General features: G+C 44.2%; 1 protein-coding gene across 3 annotated transcripts; it reads right to left on the bottom strand.

Moving 5' to 3' along the window:
- Nucleotides 1-1,303: 1,303 nt before the first annotated feature.
- LOC146583774 (alpha-2Db adrenergic receptor-like) lies at nucleotides 1,304-17,808 on the bottom strand. 3 transcript variants are annotated; one of them, XM_085277319.1, is made up of 3 exons: nucleotides 16,788-17,808; nucleotides 16,079-16,462; nucleotides 1,304-2,570 (listed from the first exon to the last, which is right to left on the bottom strand). In XM_085277319.1, exons 2-3 carry the CDS (start codon nucleotides 16,403-16,405, stop codon nucleotides 1,425-1,427), a joined length of 1,473 nt encoding a protein of 490 aa, XP_085133445.1. In that variant the 5' UTR covers nucleotides 16,406-16,462; nucleotides 16,788-17,808; the 3' UTR covers nucleotides 1,304-1,424. The 3 variants fall into 3 exon arrangements, with proteins under 3 accessions (XP_085133445.1, XP_085133453.1, XP_085133437.1); XM_085277327.1 differs by having other exon boundaries at nucleotides 16,079-16,918; nucleotides 17,007-17,808; XM_085277311.1 differs by having other exon boundaries at nucleotides 16,079-17,808.
- Nucleotides 17,809-18,418: the final 610 nt, after the last annotated feature.

Below are 18,418 nucleotides of genomic sequence, written 5' to 3'. Positions count from 1 at the left end.
TACTTACAATCCTATGAATGCCCGAGAACACTCATGACCATGTAGTCATCTGCATATCCAGACATGTTTGTGTGTTATGTGGCTCACCAAATACAAAGCTGATCTGGATTGGTACTCTAAGAGAGACTTTCTGTTATGCCTGCTGTTCCAGCCTGTACATGGATATATCAGTTGTGGCTCCTCCAGCTGCTGTGTATTTTGGCACACCCCCTTGTGGCATATATCGTATGATAATGCAGACTCTTCATTTTTCACCCAGCCTCTCACAAATGAATATGTTTGATCTAAAGCAGCTCTTCGTTTTGGACCATCCTTCTTCCTTTTAGATTTTGTTAGGGATGAGGTTCTTACATAACTTTAAAGTTATTGTCAAGTATGATGTTGCATAGCAACTGGAGCAATTTTTGTGTATGATTACTCACAGTTGCACTACCAATACCTGTGTCTGTGCTTCATGCTTGAAAAGATATATCAGACTTTATTATAATCTGTTTTATCTTAACTGAAAAGTCATTTATGATGGGGGGGTTTTTTTTGCACAAACTGTGGTAGCGCCTGATTAACCGCAGTGTCTGTCCAGTTATCTGCAGCTTAGCTTCATGTCGGCCCCTTCGAGCTCCTTACCAAATACAGTAGAAAGGTAAAAGCTGAGTTACATCACCAGCAGTCCTGAGCTTCAATCTTAAACGTCAGAGGATAATTATCCAATGCTGAATGAGCCTGAGATTGATTATTTTTAGTGGTTAGAGTCTTGGGTGTAGTTAAGCTCTGCCTTTTCTTTCTCTCTCTTTCTGTTCAGCCGCCTGCTACTGTAGCTGTGCATGCATTTTAATGCCTTTGCCCCCAAGCTGTATAGTGTCAACAGAACACTGTCGCTGCATGAAAAACTGGCACATTTCTTACAGCTTTTTCTGTCGCCACCTAAAGTTAAAGTTTAAACTTTGTGCCAGTGGTGTTTAATTACTCTCAGGCACAGTGTGTTATTCAAAGCGCAGTGGTTTGTTCTACCCCTCACATTCCTTAAAGCCTTTTTTCGGTCAATAACAGGATTGCAGAGGCAGTCTGCCTGCTTGCTACAGACATGGAAGAACCACGGGGACGTTGTTCGCTGCCCCGTGGACGTTTTCCTCTAATTAACATTCAAGTTCAGGCACAATCCAGGTTGTGATGTTGAACTGTTATTGCATCAAGGAGGCAGAAACACCTGCCTTTAATCATCTTCCTCTGTGGGTTTACACAAGAATAGAAAGTGATGATTTAATAAATTAGTGAGTGGTTGAATAATGAATCAATGCTCCGGCTGTATGACAAGCCCTTTAATGTCGATATGACAGCACAGTGGAAAACAGGGTTAAAACTGCGTGTCCACAATTGCGTTTTAATGCGTGTCAGTGTGTGCGCTCACACACACACGCTCAGACATCTTAGGTTCGTTTATGAGTCTGGAATAAAATCTTCTTGAAGGCCCTTCTGAAGTCTCGGTTAAAAATGGTGTAGATGATGGGGTTCAGGCAGCTGTTGCAGTACCCGATCCAGAAGAAGAGGTTGAAGAGAGTATCAGGGATGATGCAGTTCTCCCTGCAGACAGCGTGGAGGCTGTAAGTGAAGAAAAACGGGAACCAGCAGAGGACAAATACGCCCATCACCACTGCCAGGACAAATGTGAAGCGCTTCTCCCTCATTTGAGCCACTTTGTTTTTGGATAGAGACGCGTGTCTGCTGCGGACGGGCACCGGAGACGGGAGAAGGAAATGGTTGGAGCCGTGGTCCGATGATGCCCACGATATGGAGGCACAGGAAGGAGGGGGCACAGAAGGAGGGGGTTTCAAACTGTTTGCTGCTCCCTCCGCGTCCTTTCCCTCATCTGTTTTCATCCTCCCACCGCCTCTCCTGGGGAAGCGGAGCGATGAGGAAAAGGACAAGGATGTTTTTATTTCACCTTGGCAGCTCCGTTCCTCTAAGTCGATCTCATCCAGCTCTCCTCTCCTGTGAGTGCTGCTGTTGCTGTCGATGTTGGAAGAACTGTGTTGGGCGGGGGGCCGCGGGCTGTCCAGCTCATACTGAGGACAGCCCTTCCTTTGGCAAACCCTGGACGTGCCCACGAAACACGTCTCGGACTGCGACGGCTGCCGCTCCATCACGTTCTTCGCCACGAACACGGTGGAGGCCCGCTGCTTAGCAACGCGGTATATCTTACAGTAAACGAGTATCATGATGACTCCCGGGGCGAAGAAGGACACCAGGCAGGAGGAGAGGATGTACCATGTCTGGTTGTTGAGGAGACACTCCTGTGTGTGCGTGTTATTCTCCCCGTACGTCCCCAGATCCTCTTTGTGGGTCATTAGCAGCGGTGGGGACGAGATGACAATAGATATGAGCCACACGATGCTGATCATCGTTTTGATCCGCCGGGGAGTACGTTTGCGGTTGTAGCTCACCGCTTTGGTGACGGACCAGTATCGGTCAAGGCTGATGGCACACAGGTGGACAATGGAGGAAGTGCAAAAGAGGACGTCCAGAGCCAGGTAGAAGGAGCACCAGGTGGAACCAAAGTACCAGTAGCCCATGACCTGGAAGGAGGACAAAGTGATTAAGACGTGTACGAAGAAAAGTGCTTATTCCTCAATCAGCATCTGTCAGCAGGGAATCGCTTAATCGAATATTTCACTGCAGTATAAATATTCTGTCAAAACCTCATAACTGCCACACTGGCTGCTGCTTTTTTACTCTGGAGGCTCTTACGGCAGCTGCTGCTCTGGTCTTCCTCCAGCCAGTTCAAAACAGTAATCTTTTCCCAGAAATATTCATCAACCCCCCCCCAGCTTCTGCTAGCACCAAGTCTGTCCTTTTCCAATGTCCCTTTTCATCTGCCCTCATGTACTTCAGTTTTTTATGTCCTGCTTGGTAAAAACAAAAAGTAGCACATGTTACCCTGTTGCACTCCTAGTTTATCGATTTAGAGGTGTGAAATGAGCCTGCATGTTAGATGAGGGTTAAAATAAATTGACTGTTTTTATTTGCACAGCACACAATCATAAACAGCAATTCCTAAAACTGGGCCAACAGTTCTTCTTACTTTTCAAGCTGCTGATCATAGCTGTGGCAGACTGAAATAACAGAATACAGCAGGATCTTTAAGTGCAGTAAACAGAAAGACAGACAGCGAGATAAATGGGAGGGAAAGCCACAAAAGTCCAGGAGCACAAATCAGTAGTTTCATTTCAACACTATTGTTGTTAAACTGTAAATCTTTATATGGAAGGATCACCATGGAATATTTCATCGTTTTTCTTTGAACATCGTACTTCTTGAATTTCAGGCGGCGGGGTGAAGCTGGCTTCAAGAACAGATAAACAGTTATGAAGATAAGCACTCAGCCGTAGACTGAGGTGTAAGCTCAACATTTCTCACAGATTCCATTTATACACAAGACACAAGCGCACTTTAAAAGTGTTGCAAACATCTCATTTTATGAAATGCCTTTTCTGTAAATTGCCTAACTTCTAATAATTAATAGATTAGTACAATCGTCTGTCTCTCCAGTGAGTCTCCCGTCACATTGAAAGACTCCAACATGTTGGACTGCAGCTGGAGCCTGTACTCCTTGTTCTGTTCATTAGCCTCCGAGTGCCTAGCGAAGCACCGTGTGGTTGATGGTTAGAATGGCCCCCTTCTCATCTCCACCAACTGCAGTCCAAGACAACAACATCAAAGACCACTGTAACCATGACCATCCATCAGCAGGGAACATAAGCCATGCTAGATGGTTAAAATAAGGGCTTGGTAGTTAACTGGTAAGTCTACATATTAGTGCAGTTTCTTTGTGTTCTCTCCAGTCTCATCTCTTTTCCTTGTCAGAGTACCTGGTACAATAGCCGTGTCCAAATTCAGAGGCTGCATCTTCCTGAGGACCCGGCCTTCGCAGTCTACGTGGGCCGGGTCCTCCGAAGGCCAGGTAGGCCAGAAGTGAGTGGCTGTGAAATTGGACGGTCTAGCCAATAAAATTTTTAAGTTATCTAAGTGACTTATGTATCATGTTTAACCTGAGTAGTGAAAGACCGCAGGGGTCTGAAAACGATTTGCCGGGACTTCGCCGTTCTCGCTGGCTCTAGTGAGCCTTGAACCCCCGGCAAGCTATTGAGCTGGTGGGTAACAGACGTCTCCAAAAACGTCTGAGCACTTTTACAAATATGTGATTTGAAGTTTACACAGCAACATTTTCACTTGAAAATATCTTAAAAGTTTATTTTGTGACCCAGAAAGAGTAATAAGAGTAATATTAAAACTAAGTAGCTGCCGCCATTGTTGGAAACTGGAATTGGCCGTCTGAGCCACGCTATGAATCCCACGAGGGATACACCCGACCCATCCTTCAAATCTGGGGAAAAGGAGGACGCAAATTTGGACCGCCTTCATCGCGTCGCTGTGATGTAATCGACCTGGATGCAGCCCATGAATTTGGACACCCCCAATAACTCCCCTCATAACTCCACCCATCCTTCAGCTGAAGAAAGAAGTAGCAGACGAGACTAGGTAAGAACTAGTTACAATGTAACCAGTTAAGTAGGAGACTAAAGACGGCTCAAAGTACCAGGATGACGGTGGTGTGAGAGTGAATACAAAGACCTGAGCAGGAAGGAACAGAAAGTACTACAGATATGAAGCCATGTCTAACACAATACAGCTGCAGGATCATTTCAAGGAATAATAGCTAAAGAAAAGCAGGAACAAAGCACCAGGTAGTTATTGCTGAGAGCAGAGGAGAACATCAGAGTGGATTCAGCAGCTACACATCAAACAGGTGCCTCCGAACTTGAGCGAGGGGAAACAATTAATTAAATTGTTCAGAATTATCTGTCACGTTTTTTAACAAGCCAAGATGTTGACAGTCTACTTCTCACACGTTTTCATGCAGAATGCGAGCCAGAGAGCGTCTCTTCATTACTCAGTAAGACGTTCAAATTCATTTCATGTTTCCAGCTCAAAGGACAACAAACACTTCCAAGTAAAACATGAACGCTTCTCCATATCAGCCATGACTGGGCTTCCCCGCTCAGTTACTCAGTGATAATATCATGGTCCAGGCTGTCCGTCAGTGTGTAAGGTGTTTTTTTTCTACTTCCTGTCTACCTCGCCTGCCTCTCCTCACCTGCAGGTCATCGGCAGTACTTAAGGAGCAGCTCAGACCTTCACTCTTCGCCAGATCGTCGGCTACTCTGCAGCGGTAAATTAGCCCTAATGGTCGGTTTGACCTTTGTTACTTCCTGTGAGACGGACATCTTATTTTATTAGGATCCTCTATCCAACAAGAATGGGTCAACACTCGTCTTCCTGCAGCAACTGTCCCTTTAGTTCCCAAACATTTACTGACCGATGTTTCAAAGATGGGAGATGTTAGACTGTGGTAACCATGGCTCCGTGTGAGCATCTTTAGCTGTTTTGTGTTATTACCATCAAAAACAAAATGACTCAAAATGCTTCATTTTCTCAATTGAACCATTTGATGGTTTCTATGTTCTGTTGTAAATAACATGGGTTTATGAGATTCTGCAAAAAGAGCATTCTCTCTAACGTGAATAAAAAAAATCCACACGTCCACCACCAAAAATAATGATATTAAAAATGTACCTGAAGTTACACCAACAGGCACCTCTGTGTGTTTGCACCCAGCACATGTTTCAGTACTCACTGGTATTACTTATACAGGTTTTTCCTGCAAACTCAGGGATTTTCACAACAAGCCACATGCTCCCATACCCACGATGCATCATTCGATCCCTTTAAGACCTTTCTAACTAACCCTCACACACACATGCACACTCACAATCTGAGAGATGCATCGGGGGTTTGGTACATTACCTTGCCCATTAAGGATTGGATGAGGCTCAGCTCCAATAATTGACCTTTGGTGTAGTAGATGACCTGCTCTACTTCCTCAGTCACAGGAGGAATCGATAACCCTCTGAGGTCTACATCAGCGTACTGAAGGCGGTGATCCTGACCCTCGCTCTAACCGAACACTACACTTAAAAAAAACAAACAACAAAATTGATGTTTTGGTAAATATGTGATTAGCTTTTGCTGCGTGTCAGCAAAGCGATCATGTCTTTGTTCCAGGTCTGCCAAGACTTTGCCTTTCAATAAACACAAAGCCTGCTGATTTCCTGGGGTTAGGGTTAGAGTTGTCCCTGACCTCAGAGCGTCAACATTCAGACTGCTCAATCCCAGCTTTAATTTCACACACTGCGCTCAATCCCCATCGGTGTTCGAGAAAATCTAGGAAATAATTCCATCCATGACCTTTATGCAAATGTATGAGCATGAGTGAATTTATGTGTCGGTCTTTTGTGGTGACAAGAAAGCTGTGTGCTTAGGTGAATGCACCTGAAAGAATCCAATCACAGAGATTGAGCTTCTTGTGTCGGGGCTCAGCCTTAGAGATAAGACGAGGAGATCAGTCAAAGCCACGAGGTGCTTCGGGCATCCTACTGGGATGCCTCATGGGTGTTCCTGTTGTGACGTGTTTTAGAAGGAGATCCCAGGACAGATCCAGGACACGCTGAAGAGACGGACTCTGAGCTGGGCCTCAGTATCTCCCCAGAAGAGCTGGAGGGGGTGTCAGGGCATCTTTGCTGCTGCCCTCAACATGCAGACCCCGTTAAGAAGTAGAAACTGAATGGATGGATGAAGTAAATTTGTTGCCATAAACAGCTGATGGGGCTCACACTTCCGCAGGCTGCAATTATTACAAGGAGATGAGGGAAGGATATGATTTGATTCAATGTGCTTTAATCAAAGAGTAAAAAATGGAGAAATGTCTTCAACGTTTCTTGTGTCTCAGCAGCAGAGCAGAAGCTGCTGTGAACATTACATACATTCATGTATGTTTTGTGCATTATATATCATGTATTTGTTTCTTCTGCATGCTTCAAATGTTTTGAAAATGTCTGTTTTCCTTCTGGGTATTGCAAGGTCAAATCGGAAATGCATTTTTAAAAACAAGTGGATGGAAATGCTTCTCTTGATCCACACCTGGATACTAATTCAAAATTCAGCACCAGAAGCTCCCACCCCACATATTTACCCCCGGCTTCATTGTGATGCAGTCTTTATGTGCATGCAGTGCATGTTTTTGGCCCAATGCTGGAGGGTTCCTTTAACCCTGTCATGCATGAATTATGACAACCTCAATCAGGATTTTTTTCTTAAGTATTTATTTTCATCTTTAGCCATGAAAAGATGAATAAAGTACTTATTGTTATTGCATTGCAATTTTGAGGTACTAAAGTCGCTTTGAACAGCAGCTGTAGACCTGGTCTCCAACTTCGAAGCATTCATTTCAAAAGCAACCAGTTCATTTTCACACAGTTGCATTAGTGGTCATGCTGTGGTCTCCTACCAGTGTTTCCCCAGTGTCACTGAAAGCCTAAAAGCCTGCTAATAGAAAATATGTAAAAAGGTCTGCACCATGTGATTCACAGTCCTTGGATCAGTCTTTATAAGTAAACTAAAGGCTTCACTATATCTTCCACTACACTGCTTTCTTTTGTTGGCGTTTTAATCGCAGTGATTAAAAAAACCACAAGCTGCCCTTTTTCTATTTGTCATTTATCCAAGTGAATGGTAAATATGGTAAATGGCCTGTATTTGTAAAGCGCTTTACTTAGTCCCTAAGGACCCCAAAGTGCTTTACACTACATTCAGTCATCCACCCATTCACACACTGGTGTGAACATTTCACATGACTTAATTTAGAAGGCTCAGTGGAGGATTCCCAGTTGTTACAGCTTTTTTCTTTGAGGTGTGAAGGTGGACACCCTCGTGAGTCTGTGAAGGTTCTCAGTCATCCAGGTCATCGTAGTCTAAGGAGCTTGGAAAGAAAAGCGTCTGGAGTTCTTTAAGTTGCTTGAAGACGTTTCACCTCTCATCCGAGAAGCTTCTTCAGGTCAAATGCTGGAGAGTCCCAGATTGACCTCAGAAAACAACATGATAGGTTGGGGCTAAGTTTCACAGCGGGTTCACCTGAAACCTTGGCTGATTGTGACCCACACCCGCTTTCACACCATGGATCGTGTGATTAGGTAGAGGATCATTAGGGGGTCCTTTGGCCCTCTTGGGGGGGACAGTCCTACAGGGTTTAACTCTGGGACTCTCCACCTTTTGACCCTAGAACTGAAGAAGCTTCTCGGATGATAGGTGAAACGTCTTCAAGCAACTTAAAGAAGTCCAGACACTTTTCTTTCCAAGCTCCTTAGACACCCCTGTGAGGTAATCCAGCTTTAAGTGAATGGTAAATGGTAAATGGCCTGTATGTGTATAGCGCTTTGCTAGTCCCTAAGGACCCCAAAGCACTTTACACATCCAGTCATCCACCCATTCACACACACATTCACACACTGGTGATGGCAAGCTACATTGTAGCCACAGCCGCCCTGGGGTGCACTGACAGAGGCGAAGTGATTCAAAATTAGTAATGCACATTTCTAAAAAATATGTTACTGTGTACATCAACACTGAATATGAATAAATATGTGTTTGTGTTACAGTAAATTATTCAGTGTAGTGTATATCATTGCACTGCACTGAAGGTCCAACCAAGCATCAGAACGGGAGAGAAAGGAAAGAAAAGAAAACTGAGTACTTCAGAAACTGTTGATCTACTGGAATTTTTCCACACAAGCATCTATAGAGTTCACAAAGAATGGCAGGAAAAAGACAAAACATCCAGTTAGTGGCAGTTCTCTAGAAAAAAAAAAAATCTTTGTCTTTCCCAGAGGAGACAGCTCAGAGGAGGGGAACAGTAACTCAAACAACGACTCATTACAACCAAAGTGTGCAGAAGAGCATCTATGAATGCATCATACACTGGGCTTGGGCCACAGCAGCAGAAGACCACACCAAGTGCTAATCCTGTCAGCTAAGAGCAGTTTGCAAAGGCTCACCGAAGTGAACAATAAAAGGTTGGACAAATGTTGCCTGATCTCATGAGTCTGGATTTCTGCTGAAACGACATGAAAGCATAGATCCATCCTGCCTTGAATAAGTGGTTCGAGGTACTTATGGCGGTGATGGGAGATATTTTCTTGGCACACTTTGGCTCTTTACCAGCTGTGCGTCATTTAAATACCACAGCCCACCTGAATATTGTTGCTGACCATGTCTATCTCTTTACAGCCACAGTGTACACATCTTCTGATGGCTGCTTACAGCAGGATATGCAAATGATCCCAATCAGGTTTCTTGAACATCACAGGCTTTGAGGGTCATTTCAAACAGATGAGCTACTTGGGTATGAGATTCCTATTTGATGCAATCTCGCGGTAATGGAGCGGAAAATGGGACAGACTTTGTCACAATGGTAGGAGGGCACGTTGAAATGCTGGGATGAAAAGTGTCATGATCGGCTGTGTGCTGCAGGCAGGAAAGGACCCAAAGGCAGACTCATAGGCGAGACTCAAACATAGGAATAAACTGTACAAAACTAAACTGGAAAATCTAATGAACTGAACACACAGAGACTCACACAACCATGAGGGAGATCGCAACGCCGGACAGAAGGAAACAAAGAGCTTAGACAGGGAACAACAAGGGAACAGGAAACACATGGGGAACTCAGCTGGAGACAGAAGACGCAAAGCTAAACACAACACATGAGACGAAGTACCTTCAGAGTAAGAGAAGCAAAACGCTGGGTTTTCTTGGACCATGACAAAAAGCTTTTTTTAATTCCAAAAAAATAAATTGCCTAAATAAATTTATTGGGTGACTGGACTTTAATTTTAAAAAAAAATAGTGGAGGCTTACAAATGATGCAGAATAGTTGAGTCCACAGCACAGTCTGACTGGTACTGGGCTGTACTGGCAGCTACACCTTACTCCAAGCAGTCATTTGTATTGATCGCGGCTTCAGCTGAAAACGTAGCAACACAAGAAGCACTAAGCTGTATTATATGGTGACCCGCTCTGAGGGAAGTGAGCTTTTGTGTACTCTAATGAATGCCATCGGGAGTTATTATGTATTACTAAATAACTCCTGCAAGACCAGTGTCCTTATTAGCTGTTCTATGTCGTATGATTGCACCTGTCATACGCCTAAATCAGGCCAACATATTTTAACATACTGTAAATATTGTTTTATAAACAAGAATGGCGCTGGTGAGGTCGGCTGCCGTTGTTCCAGATCTACTGGCGTTTAGATCAACTGGCGTTGGTCGAACAGATGTGTGGCAGTCTTGCGTTTCAGTAGCTCCTACCGACAAACCAGCAAAAAAACGCCAAATGTGTCATCTGTGACACTTGTGAGGTTATCTCAAACACACTCTGTCAGTCTTGATGCTGTTGAACAACAAAATGTTTAAAAATGTGGCGAGTTTACCTGGTGATATCCTCATGCGCGACGCGATCGCAAAAACAGCAAACAAGTAACACCACGCCGATGTTGTTCACAGGACAGCAAGAGTAAACGATCGGGAGACTCTTGTCGTCGTTATCGTTCCCCTCGCACGGTTTATTTCTCCGAATTCAGCGTTTTTGCTTCACAACTAAAGCGAGCAGTTTACTTTGTGCACTAACATGGAGTCGAGTCAACCGGCGCCACCTCTGGCCAAGTGCCACAGCCTACAGCCAGATCAACCTGTGACACACATCTGCACCACGTTTGAATCAGTGTCATGCACATTTGTACCTTTCAATTGTCTCTGTTTGTGCGTCATGCAAATAAACCTTTGAAAAGAATGAAATGATATCATATATTCCTTATTGGCCTACATTTGTTCAAAATCCCAAATTATATACACAAAGTCATAGAAATCACCACTCCAATTGGTCATCATGATTTTGATATTCTCTTTTTCCATAACAATGAAATACACCTTGGACAAATATGACACATCAATATTTCATTAGTGTTGTCACGTCACATCCTGTAAGCATCGTTTGTCTGTGTCTGTTCCCTGGAAATTAATATTTCCAGCCAATATAGGCAACCCATCAACATGGCTGGAGTTATATACAGTCTGTATAAGTGTGGTTAATCTAATGAACATTTGTAAGGAGATGGCAGTTACTTTGAATTCACAGCAGTTACACAGTGATTAGTAATAAACAGCCAGTGAGAGTGAGTGGATTTAAGAAAGTCAGTGACTCAGGTGTGTCGCTTGGTTTGTCATCTGTTTGTGAGACTGGAGGAGACGTAGAAATCCTTTGTTTTAAATCTTAGTTAGGAAGATTCCTGTTTGAAAACAAGCACATTCTGTGAGGAATGCAAGAAGTACATCTGCAGAAAGCACATTTTGTCCAGCATGTGGACAAAATTGAAAATGTTGAGCATTGAAAAACTGAGAACGTTGGGCAAGTTCAAAAGAAATGTGTTTGTAAGAACGAAAAACCAAATTGTTCCTAAAATAGTTATGGAAAGTCTAACTGTTGTATGTCTGTGTTCTACATGTTTATCTAATGGAAAATAAAGTTGCTATTGTTTTATTGCAGTTTTTGGATAATTCTGAGTGGATTTACACAGTACGGGTCAAAATGACCCGCAACAAAATCAATGTCAATTGTTTGTTCTTCAACATAATACAAGGGTTAATTTCCAAAACTTGCTTATGATCTTCAATTTGTAGCAGATCCACTATCACACAGCAGCTGGAGCAGTCTCCAATGGAGGTCAGTCCACTACTACCACAGCCTACTACTAGATTAACTTGTGACACATCTGCACCTGCTGCTATGATCACATTGAGTAGAGGCTGAGTGGCTGCACTTACCCCTGGTACATCCAAATCTGCCCACAAACATGTTGACAGATGCAATGGCAGCAATGTGGATTGTCAACACTAAAAACAATCAGTAAGCAAAGACAACAGGGATCACTTTTTTCTGTTTATTTAGCACCCACAACATTTGTCCACAACACTGTGTGGTACCACTTTCCACAGAAGGTGCATTCAATCTGCAAGATTGAATGAGATTGTCAGAGTCATTGTCTGACTGTTTATTACTAATCACCTGCAGTACATTCACAGTAACTGCCATCTCCTTACAAATGTTTATTAGATTAACCACACTTATACAGACTGTATATAACAACCAACTCTGAAATGTTCGTTTGCAGAGGGAAGACACAGACAAACGATGCTTACAGGATGTGATGTGACAACACTAATGAAATATTGATGTGTCATATTTGTCCAAGGTGTATTTCATTGTTATGGAAAAAGAGAATATCAAAATCATGATGACCAATTGGAGTGGTGATTTCTATGACTTTGTGTATATAATTTGGGATTTTGAACAAATGTAGGCCAATAAGGAATATATGATATCATTTCATTCTTTTCAAAGGTTTATTTGCATGACGCACAAACATTGAAATTGAAAGGTACAAATGTGCATGACACTGATTCAAACGTGGTGCAGATGTGTCACAGGTTGATCTGGCTGTAGGCTGTGGCACTTGGCCAGAGGTGGCGCTGGTTGACTCGACTCCATGTTAGTGCACAAAGTAAACTGCTCGCTTTAGTTGTGAAGCAAAAACGCTGAATTCGGAGAAATAAACCGTGCGAGGGGAACGATAACGACGACAAGAGTCTCCCGATCGTTTACTCTTGCTGTCCTGTGAACAACATCGGCGTGGTGTTACTTGTTTGCTGTTTTCGCGATCGCGTCGCGCATGAGGATATCACCAGGTAAACTCGCCACATTTTTAAACATTTTGTTGTTCAACAGCATCAAGACTGACGGAGTGTGTTTGAGACAACCTCACAAGTGTCACAGATGACACATTTGGCGTTTTTTTGCTGGTTTGTCGGTAGTAGCTACTGAAACGCAAGACTGCCACACATCTGTTCGACCAACGCCAGTTGATCTAAACGCCAGTAGATCTGGAACACCGTCACGACTGCTCCGACCACTTTTTCTTTGTCTTTGTTTTTTAAGTTAGTTTTCAGCGTTTCTAAATCGGCAAAATCATCACTATTGGGTACATTAGGTATGACAGTGACACTCTTGTTTCTATTGGTATACAATGTACTCACAATTCGAAGTTTTTAACTCCGGATCCGAGCTGGCCGAGTGAGATCTTGAGGGAGAACAAAGGGAAGCGACGCTCTGAGATCCCGCTCCGCTGCCTACAACACGGGACTCACGACGGGGGACATGGACCCGTACAAAGCCGCGTCATATAACGTGCGGAGGGCGGTGAAAGAGGCGAAGCAGCGCTATGGGAGGAAACTAGAGTCACAACTCCAACAGAGTGACTCTAGGAGCCTGTGGCGGGGACTAAGGACAATAACGGACTATAAAGCACCAACAACCGGTATGACGAACGCGGCCGTGACTCTGGCAGACGAGCTGAACACTTTCTTTGCTCGCTTCGAGGCTGCAGCTAAGGACTCCAACAATGCTAGTGCTAGCGGCGCTAACGGCTGCAGACAGGAAGATACTGCCAGCACCGGAAACGTGCTCGTCATCTCCGAGCATGAAGTAAGGAGAGCCTTCAAGAGAGTGAACACCAGGAAAGCAGCAGGACCAGACGGCATCCCAGGTCGTATCCTAAGAGACTGCGCATACCAGCTAGCTCCTGTGTTCACTGAGATATTCAACATCTCTTTATCTCAGTCGGTGATCCCCACATGCTTCAAAGAGTCCATCATTGTTCCTGTCCCGAAGAAACCCCACCCTGCTTCTCTCAATGACTATCGCCCTGTAGCCCTCACCTCAGTAGTGATGAAGTGCTTTGAACGCCTGGTCAGAGACTTCATCATTTCTTCACTACCAGACACACTGGACCCACTACAGTTCGCTTACCGTCCAAATCGTTCCACAGACGATGCCATCTCTCATCTCCTCCACACATCACTCACTCACTTGGACACTAGAAGGGGGAATTATGTTAAAATGCTCTTCATAGACTACAGCTCTGCATTTAACACCATAATTCCCTCCACACTCACCACCAAGCTGGAGCATCTGGGACTCAGCTCATCTATGTGTCAGTGGATCTCCAACTTCCTAACTGGCAGACCACAGGCAGTAAGGATGGGCGGACATGTCTCAGCCTCCACCACTCTCAGCACTGGAGCCCCCCAGGGGTGTGTTCTGAGCCCCCTGCTGTACTCTTTGTACACATATGACTGTGTGGCCACTACCAGCTCCACCACCATCATCAAGTTTGCTGACGACACCGTCGTGGTGGGCCTGATCTCTGATAACAACGAGACGGCCTACCTGAAGGAGATTAGGAATCTGGAGAACTGGTGCCAGAGGAACAACCTCCTTCTAAACGTCAGTAAGACAAAGGAGCTGATAGTGGACTTCAGCACTAAGCAGGAGAGGAACTACCAGACCCCTGTCATCAACGAGTGCCCAGTGGAGAGAGTGGACAGCTTCAAATACCTCGGAGTTCACATCACGCAGGACCTGTCATGGTCCTGTCACATCAACACCGTGGTGAAAAAGGCCCGACAGCATCTCTACCACCTCAGACGCTTGAGAGACTTCCAACTGCCCTCCAAGGTGCTCAGGAACTTTTACTCGTGCACCATAGAGAGCATCCTGACGGGAAACATCTTAACCTGGTTCGGGAACAGCACCATGCAGGACAGACGAGCTCTACAGAGGGTTGTGCGATCAGCTGAGCGCACCATCCGCTCCGAGCTCCCTGACCTGCACTCAATCTACAGCAGGCGGTGCTGGACCAAGGCCAGGAAGATCGTGAAGGACCTCAGCCATCCCAACAACAGACTGTTCTCTCTGTTGAGGTCAGGAAAGCGATTCCGCTCCCTGAAGACCAACACAGAGAGACTGAGGAGGAGCTTCTTCCCGCAGGCGATACGGTCTCTCAATCACACCACCACACAGTACTGACCCACACATATAGTTCTTACACACACACTGGACTTTCTGGACATTGTTTTTGCACAACACTGGTCACTATATTCTTCATTTCCAGTTAATACTTGTACAGCTGCTGTTATTGTGTATATATTTATTTATATTTATATTTCTTCATACATTCTTATATAGTTCTATATTGTGTATTTTGTTGTACAGTTATTTTATTTTCAACTTTAATTTATATATTTTATCTTATTCTTTCCCAGTTAAATTTACCCTTCATTCTAATTTGTGTCATACAGTTATTTCATTTTTAACCTTAATTTATATTTTATTCCTTCCTAGTTAAATTTACCCTTTTTAATTTTTATATTTATTTCCTATCTTATTCATAGCCTTTTCCTTTTTTGTTTTCTTTAGGTCACGAGCAGTTGTCCAAGCATTTCACTACATATCGTACTGTGTATGACTGTGTACTTGACAAATAAAATTTGAATTTGAATTTTGAGTTTGGACTTAACATTTATCAACATGATGACATGATTTACTGTTATTATGGCGTGCCTTAGGACGCATTATCAATGCGGTTTGGCCTCTGATGTACCTCATCACCAAACAGCACAAGGCTGCAAGCTCACGGGGCTCGGATCAGTCCCGTACGCTTGGTACTTGCAGAGGGTCATTCTGTATAGCAGCCAGTGAGCACAGAGTGAGAGGATGATGAAAGTGAAGAGAGAGGGGAGAATGGAGGGTGCCCTGAGGGTGACAATAAGGATGAGCAGGGGACAGAGAGAAAAATAGGATAGCTTTTTTTTAGGCTTTTTATATCATGGAAATCATAAATACTCAAATGAAAATGAAGAAAATCATGTTCTCTTAACCTTGATACTCCCAGTGAAACTCATTTAACCATCAAATAATTGTAGACTGCAGTATGTTGAGAAATGAAAGGAAAGGGCTGCACAGAGACTACTCATCTGTCGGCAGACTCAGCGTTGCAGGAGCTCTGTGGTGAGCCCCTGCGTTGGTGCAGTGAACACTGTATTTTTTCACAAGAGAAGAATCGAGATGGAGAGAAACCTCCAGACCAAGTTTGAACAACATCTAAAATTATTGGACTTTCAGAGATTTGACCTGATCGGCGCTAATACAGCTATTAATTCTTGTTTGTAAACAGACAAGGAACAGGAACCGAATACATAGAAAACTGTGTGAACTTGGAACTACAAAACAGTCGCCTCACCTCATTGGCTAGGGAGAAGGGGATGACCAGAGTTGCCACCAGTATGTCCGCTGAAGCCAGAGACACCAGGAAAAGGTTCTGAGGTGCCCTCAGGGCTCGACTGGTGAACACCGCCACCACGACCAGCACGTTCCCCACCACAGTCCCCAGGATGATGACCGTGACCACCAGCACGATAAACACCGACGCCACCTGCGAGTGAGGAGGTAGAGGAGGAGATCTGGACGAGCCAGAGGACGCCTGGCTGACATTCTCCAGAGAAGAGTTTGGTATCAACGTGGCCGGCGTGGTGGCCGTTACAGGCGTCAACGCCTCCGATGCTTCCATCCTGCTTAAACCACTGACGTTGTGATCTCCATTTTCACTGAAGACCAGTGCATGTGTCTTTATGTCACAAAAAAAAAACAGCGAAAACACAGAAATGTCCCCCAAATATCTTCACCAACTTCCAAATATTAAAGTTTCAAAAAAAAGAAAATAAAAAGATGATTTGTCTCTTGACAAAAATCGATTTCTGTCATTCTCACAGGACGATAAGTATCCTGAATATTTCATACTATTATCCTCTGAAACATGCAGCTTGATATCAGTGGTCGTGCCCAAACACACTCTGCCACTACATGAAGGGTTTGCATGAGAAATTTCATTAAGAAAATCCCGTCTTCTAAAGTCCCCACTTTTAAATTTTATATAAAAGCTACAGACTGACCTGTTTAACTCCAGTGAGCTGAAGGAACGAAGACAAGCATATGGCTGCGTGCTCTAGTTGGAGTGAGGACAGAAAGCCTATTTGGGATGCATGGTACCCTCATTCTGCTGCACTGGGAAAACAACCAGCGGCTGAAAAGTGGAGGGAAAAAAATACTCAAAAGAAAAGATTAAATCTTTAAAAATAAAAAAAGAGTCAAGAAAAAAAGCAGGTCCTCACTTTCATGCGAGTTATTGCTGAGCTGAGTGACGGTGCTGCTGCCGCTGCTGCCGCTGCTGCTCACTAAGTCGGTACTGCTGGAATAGAGAAGAGAGGAGGAGGAGAGAGAGATGAAAAGAAGAAAGACTTGGACAGGAGCGAGAGAGAGGAAGAGGTGTTTGAAGGAGAAGAGGCAAGGAAAGAGCAAAGGAGTGAGACAGAAACGATGGATGAAGTGTGAGAGTGTGGGAGGAGGGAAAAGGGGAACACGGGGAAATATAGGAATGGGGAATGAAAAGGAAACTAATGAAGCTAGAGAGAGCAAGAAGAAGAAGAAGATGAAGATGAGATGAAAGAGGGGAACTGGAATTGGGAGGAAACTGAAAATAAGGGATAGTTAAAAAGAAAAGAAAGGGGAGAGGGGAAATGAAGGGTAAAGATGAACAGACAAAACAGGAAACAGAAAAGAAATGAGAAGGTGTAGAAAAAGGAAAGACTGCAGGGGCCTGTGGAGGAAAGAGGAAAAAGGAAGGATGAATGGCAGGAAGAAGAGGGGAGGAGAGGCGAGAAGAACAAGAGTAGTTATGTAAGAAAAAATAAAGACAGAGAAAAGGGAAAAAACAGAGGGGAAAGAACGGACAGGAAGATGAGGAAAACCGGGCAAAGCAGACAAGTGAAGACTGGAAGACAGGAAGAGATGAGGAAAACTATGACAGGCTCAAGAAAGAAGAGAGAAGGAAGTGGGAGGAGTAAGGAACTGAGTGTGAAGGAAGCAAAGAGAGAAAGGGAGAGTGGAAAGTGGGCAGAAGAGAAAGAAAAGAGGGGAGAGAAAGGAGAGGAGGTAGAGAAGGAAATGGAAAGGAGCCTCGGAGAAAAGAGAGAAAGAAGAGTTGTGACAAGTTCTGAGTGCTCATCAGTTTCCATTTATCCTGAGATGAGAGAAGTCAGAGCAAAGAGCCTTTTACTTAATCACTGATGCTCTTAATTTAGCTGCCTGGCACTGAGCGCTCACATGTAGGCAGATCGACCAGAATCCGCCTGCACTGTGGTTACACTTCTCCTGCATGTGAATGCAACTCACCACAGTGACACTCGCACGCCTTTCACACCAGCGTCAGAGGTGGCTGAACTGTCACAGCCATGCGTGACAGGAATCCATGCAGGGAGGTAATCCTGTGGTGCCACGGCCCGTGGGCACCTTTACAGTGGATACATACAGTCTGTCTTCTTGCTCTTACTGCCTCGCTGCATCAACATCATCAGGGATTCCTGAGGGAGAGTTCATATTAGCCACGTTTGGAGCCGTTTATTCAACCTGTGGGGCTTTAGGTCATTGAGAATAATGAATCTTCATGGAGGGAAATTAACGCATCACCACCAAATGCATTGTTGGTGGTGCTGTTCCATATGTGCTCTTCAAGCTAGCAAAGAGT

Source organism: Mchenga conophoros, linkage group LG1 (genome assembly GCF_057382185.1).
Source record: "Mchenga conophoros isolate Kocher_MC1m ecotype Shallow Benthic linkage group LG1, M_conophoros_male_GT1.1, whole genome shotgun sequence".
Classification (NCBI taxonomy): Eukaryota; Metazoa; Chordata; class Actinopteri; order Cichliformes; family Cichlidae; genus Mchenga; species Mchenga conophoros.
The sequence above is the reverse complement of the archived record's forward strand: the minus strand, read 5'-3'. Positions and strand labels throughout refer to the sequence as shown.

Excerpts from the sequence above, each read along its gene's own strand:
- LOC146583774 (XM_085277311.1), bottom strand. The coding sequence starts at position 16,405 with ATGGAAGCATCGGAGGCGTTGACGCCTGTAACGGCCACCACGCCGGCC. Across the intron at positions 2,571-16,078 it reads CCTTCTCCCTAGCCAATGAG|GTCATGGGCTACTGGTACTT; the intron begins GTGAGGCGACTG and ends TCCTCCTTCCAG.